The sequence below is a fragment of the Bombina bombina genome, chromosome 9, assembly GCF_027579735.1.
Source record: "Bombina bombina isolate aBomBom1 chromosome 9, aBomBom1.pri, whole genome shotgun sequence".
In the NCBI taxonomy this organism is placed as follows: domain Eukaryota; kingdom Metazoa; phylum Chordata; class Amphibia; order Anura; family Bombinatoridae; genus Bombina; species Bombina bombina.
In genome coordinates, this window is record NC_069507.1 from 60,635,952 (window position 1) to 60,641,951 (window position 6,000).

At 39.6% G+C, this 6,000-nt stretch overlaps 1 protein-coding gene across 3 annotated transcripts in view; it reads right to left on the reverse strand.

Moving 5' to 3' along the window:
* Positions 1–6,000, reverse strand: part of ADK (adenosine kinase) — a 604,808-nt gene that overhangs the window by 186,501 nt on the left and 412,307 nt on the right. For 2 of the 3 annotated variants that reach the window (XM_053692148.1, XM_053692149.1), the window contains exons 5-6: positions 3,000–3,172; positions 2,662–2,712 (exon numbers count right to left, since the gene is read on the reverse strand). In XM_053692148.1, coding sequence (XP_053548123.1) covers positions 2,662–2,712; positions 3,000–3,172 — 224 coding nt within the window. The remainder of the gene's footprint in view (positions 1–2,661; positions 2,713–2,999; positions 3,173–6,000) is intronic. The other variant, XM_053692150.1, reaches the window with a different exon arrangement.

Sequence of the window (6,000 nt, forward strand, 5' to 3'; positions counted from 1 at the left end):
AGAATCCGAGACACCTCCCTCATCGCGAGGAAGCTCCTCGTACCCCCCTGATGGTTTATGTAGGCCACTGAGGTAATGTTGTCGGTCTGGAATCTGATAAAACTGACCGACCCCATTGAAGGCCATTCCTTCAGAGCATTGTAAATTGCTCGTAGTTCCAGGATGTTGATTGAAAGGAGAGACTCCTCCCTGGACCACTTTCCTTGTGCCATCCTGGCACCCCAAACAGCTCCCCATCCCGTCAGACTGGCATCCGTGGTCAAAATCTCCCAGGAAGGATGTCTCCATGGACAGCTGCTCCGGACAAATTCACCAAGAGAGGTAGTTCCAAGTCCGAGCATCCATGGATATCAGCTGTGATAGATCTGAATGATCGCCATTCTACTGTCTCAACATGCACAATTGAAGAGGTCTGAGATGGAACCTGGCGAATGGGATGACATCTATGCTTGAAACCATGAGACCTATCAACTTCATACATTGAGCCACCGATGAGCTTGTGGAGGACTGAAGGGCAAAACAGGTGGACATAAGCTTCCTGCGTCGCTGATCTGTGAGAAATATCATCATGGACATAAAGTCTATTATCGTGCCTAGGAACTCCACCCTGTTGCTGGGAACCAGGGAACTCTTCCCTGAGTTGATCTTTCAACCGTGAGATTGGAGCAAAAGAAGAAGAGCCCTCGAATGATCCTCTGCGAGGCTGAGTGACGGCGCCTGAACCAGGATGTCGTCCAGGTACGGAGCCACCGCAATGCCCCTGGATCTGGCCACTGCAAGCAGCACCCCCAGAACCTTTGTGAAGACTCTCAAGGTTCCATCTTAACGGGAACCGGGAAAGTCTGAGGTACTACCCTGTCCTCGTATACCTTTTCAAGCTTAGGAATCGCAGGTTCCTACAGGATCTTAGTGTCGGAACCTCCAGAGTAGCAAGCAACTGCCGCAGCAGAAAGCGCAAAATTCTCCATCCTAAACCTATAATCAGGCTCCTCCGCAGCCAGAGGTTTAGATGACGCAAACTCCGACCCAGAAGGGGCCTCCTCCGAAGATTCGGAGTGGGCCTCGTCATCGTATAGAGCCTCTGAATCTTCCATCGGCGTAGACAAACCATGGGCCTGGCTGCCATGATACACCCTACGCTTGCGCTTAGCAGAAGGTGGTAAGGCATGGATCACCTTCGAAACCGCCGATTCCAGTTGGTCCGCAAAGTCCGTCGGCCAACAAATCTCTCCCAAAGGAGTAACAGTTGGACCCCGGGGCGCATGTGCAATCATAGATGAATGTAGGGAACGCACCTCACGGGACCAAGAACCCTCAGAGGTGGACGGCTCAGTAGTACTAGACATCCGTTTACATAAAGATGTTGTAACTTTATCAAGGCATGTGGAACATAGTTGAGCAGGCTACTAGAACATCCTCACAATAAACACAAGAATGAGACTTTGTTAAAGTGGGAGAGCCCTCTAACGCGTCAGAGTCCTCCATAGCTTGTGCCTTTGATCAGACTAACTAATTTACAAAAAAGGCACCTTTATACTGCCAATGGCTGGGGCACTCACCACCTCCTAGGACCTGGACCACAGAAACCGCTTTACGTCTCCTGTGCCACAGATCAACAGAGAAGGAGAGATAGGCACACCCAGTCACATGGAGTGCCTGGCAGGAACGCCCCTGCACTAGGGAAAAACGTGCCAAAAATGGCAGCGCAAGATTCCCGCAAATAACCTGAAAGCTCCACACATTGCCAGAGCCTCATCTAACACAACGCAGCAATGACACAATAAACAATATCATGTATAAACCTTCCTGTTCAATAATCCCCCTTCCAGAAATATTAACCCTTGATTCTGTAAAGATAAAGAGGCACCACACTGTGACCCTGTCTTCTATGTTATCATTAGTAATAAAAAATGAAAAGATCTTACCAGAATCTACGCTGTGGAACAGGGACACGGCCCTTCAAGTGTGACAGGTTAGTAGCGTCGCTCCTGACATGGAATTGAGTGTAGAAAGCAGGCAGCGAAACTCGTCAACTCTCCCTGCATCTCCGGGCTCTAACTTTCGCCCAGGCTCTCACTGAGAGGATGACAGGACTACTTAAAACTCCAGTCCCAATGTGAAGAGTACTACCCTCCATAAGAGACTACTCCGAAACTCCGGCACTCCTCTGCCATCCTCCTTTGACAAAAGGCAAATAATGACTGGGGGATGAGGGAAGTGGGGGAGGTAGTTAAGTCTTTGGCTGGGGTGTCTTTGCCTCCTCCTGGTGGCCAGGTTCTTAATTCCCAATAGTAATGAATAAAGCCGTGGACTCTCCTCCCCTTTAGATGGAAATAACTCAATGTTATAGCTTATGACAGATGAAATTTCTACATGTTCTGCCTTTAGTGCATAAAACATTTTATTTATTTTAAAATTATGCATCAGTAGTTTTTGGCAATTATGGATTTAAACTTTTATTTTCAACCTCTAAGAACACAAACAATTTTTTTATTATTGGAGTGCCATTGAGACATAGAGAGACTGTGCAGCTTGAGCCATTAAAGCCTACAAATGTGTTTTAACAACCAGATGAATATGTGATACTTTTAGAAACATGTAACGGCATTTAAAGGGAATGATAGGTTCAGGGTAATGGGTATCATGCCATTGTTATTTTACCTAGAATTACACGGATCAGCTGCGGCGTCATCCAGTACGTTCCCTAGAAGACTAGCAAGAGACTGAAATTAAATGCCTGGTTTCTGACACATTTTACATTAACAGTTTTTTTTTCTGTAATTATAGCTTCTGCATTTCACACTTTTGCGATTTAAATAAGCTGCAAGAGGTTTAAAACTTGCAGGGAATTAAAAGTAATTCTGACTCTTTTTTTGTGTTATTGTAACACAAAACAGACTCAAATATACAAGAATGGAGTGACACTTATACTAGTGGTACTAAGAAGTACATTAGCTTTATATCATTGGGAAGACGACACTATAGGAAAGGTGGCTGACCTGTTCTCTCCTGTGATACAGGCAGCGCACGTCCCTGTTGGCTGCTCATTTTGCTCATAGTAACGAGCATCCACGTGGGCTTCTTCAGCTTTCTTCTTCAAGATTTCACCGAACTTGTCTTTGCCAATGCACCCAAAAAACGTGGCTACTTTATAAGGCTTCTGGATCATCCACTGCAAAGTGCAAAAAAAAAATAAAAAAAATAAATAAATAAATAAATAAATGTATTTGGTCAGTAAAACTATGCAGATTCCAATAATGAATTAAAGGGATAGTTTACCCAAAAACTTTCTCATTTAATTTGTCCCCAATGATCCATTTTACCTGCTGGAGTATATTAAAGGGACAGTATACACTCATTTTCATATAACTGCATGTAATAGATACTACTATAAATAATAAGATGCACAGATACTGATATAAAAATCCAGTATAAAATGGTTTAAAAACTTACTTAGAAGCTGTCACTTTGGCTCTGTTGAAAAGGTAGCTGGAAAGCCCACTACAAGAGGCAAATAAGACACTCCCCCCTCCCCCTTCTTTTGCATATGAAAAGACCCTTTACACAAACAGGAGCAAGCTAGAGAAGGTAGCTGACGGTATTCACATAAAGCTTTGGGGCTTGGTTAGGAGTCTGAAAATCAGAGCAATGTTATTAAAAAATAAGCAAAACTATACAGTTTTTTTTTAAAAAAAAGTTTATGGGCTATATAAATAGATCATCTACAAAACATTTATGCAAAGAAAAAATGAGTGTATAATGTCCCTTTAACTTGTTTACAAATAGCTCCTTAGCCTTTACATTGGCATTATAAATAACCAATTTAGCCTGTAGTATTGCTACCTATACTGAAAGTTTCTATAGCTAGGTATAGGCTTTAGGAGCAGAAGAAATTACACTCACACACTTCAATTGTTCTAAGAGACAGAGATAAGAAAGGGAAGCGTTTTAGTGATAAGATAACGTAATCTGATCTGTCAGCAAGCCAAGCCTTTTTTTATGGACTGTGGTTTCAAAGAGCAAATCGAGATATTTATTTTGCAAAAAAAGAAGCATACATGAGAAAACAGTGAACTTTCCCTTTAATACCAGTGCTGCACAAACCACTGTTTAAAATGGGACAGTTTGGAGAGGGGATGGGACCAAGTGTAAACAACACTATCTTAAGTAAATTAGACAATATTTATATGTCATTATACAGCTTATACATGCAACCAAAAGGTTGTTTTAAATCATTTTTAATTACTTTAATAAAATAATAAATAATATATATATATATATATAAATAAATAAATAAATGTGTGTATTTTGGAATTCAGGATTTGCGGATTTGTACCTGTATCGTTCTATATGTGTACCACTCGGTCACCCTTCAATCTACCCATTTCGCACGGTCTATCTTTATATACACACAAATGGGCCAATTAAAATACTTCAATGACTGTAAGACAACTCTCAAGCAATATTGTCCATATTCAACAACAGCTGTTATAAAAAATGTACAGGTAAGATTAAACCATGCTTATAGGAACATTGTATTCTAAAAATGTCTCCCCTACAATGAGTTCCCAATGGCCATTTTATTGTAACTGCATACAACTTATGTATCTTTATTTTGTTATTTGAAAAAGCTGTTTTTGCCTGTAGAAACAACACCTACACTGAAAATATGAACAAACAAACATATTCTCTGTAGAAAACAACAATGTAAACATGAAACAATAGCACTAATTAATCTCCCAGTGGGGGTAGGACAAAGACAGAGATTGTTGTATCTGAAATAGCTGGTTTAGTCCATCAATAATTAGTATTTCAATACATAACAATGTTTAGACATGGATAATATTAGCAGGCCTGCTTTACCTGCAGACTCAGCCCATTTTGTACGGGTTCCTCAGTGACAACAACAAACATAGCTATTTAAAATACAAAAATAAAGATGATGGAACAATTTCCCATAATTTTATACTCTGAAGTAGATATAACAAGTAATTTGGAACATATTAAAGGGGTATGAAAACACACAAAAAATATTGATTTAGATATACAATACTATTTTTAAACAAGTTTCATGTAATTTAGGCAATACTTAAATGTCACAATACAGCTTATACATGCAACCTAAAGGTATGTTTTATATCATTTTAATAGTTTTGTATACATAGTACAGTTCTATAGGAAGCTAATAATTATTGTTTTTTAACTCCTTAAGGATTGATTATTTCAGGAAAATAACAAAAGAATTTTTAGCATTTTTGCGATCACTCCATTTAAACAAAAATAGGGTATTTTTTTATTTTTTTATTTACCTATCAAACTATATATATTTGTTTAGTAGACATTCCAAGTTATTGATCTAGGCCCAATTTTGCTTTATTTCATGCAACTGTTTCTCCACCAAATGTGATTGTTAACTTTAGGTTTCTCACTGAAATTATTTATACACAACTACTGCAGTAATAAAACAAATGCTTATAAACGCTTCTCTAGGATCCCCTTTGTTCAGAAATCGCAGACATATATTGTTTTTTAGTAATTAGAAGGGCACTAATTGCAACACACTTTTAAAAATCCCGGCAGTGAAAGGGTTAATCAGGTAACCTGTAAGGTTGATTTTAGCTGAAGTGTAGAAATGACCCTCCTACCTAACCCCCCCCCACCATGATCAGGGGATTTTTTTTTCCTGTAGTGTAGGGAACCCCTACCCAAAAGTTAAAGGACTTGAGCATTTCCCAAGAAATTTTGTGCAAAATTAAAAAATTAAAAGCGTATGCTGTCGGCATTTAGCAATGTCGAGCGGACATGATTTACTATAGCGAATAATGTCCACTCGACACTTAATAAATTGACCCCTATGGCTTTCATATCAGCTAAACCTCAAGAAACCAACTTTAAATTCTTATGGTATCTAACTACTATCAGGCTTAAAAGCATTTTATAAATGTTCTGATGGTAAGTGCTGGGGAGGCTGTGGTGAAGATGGAAACATATTGCATATCT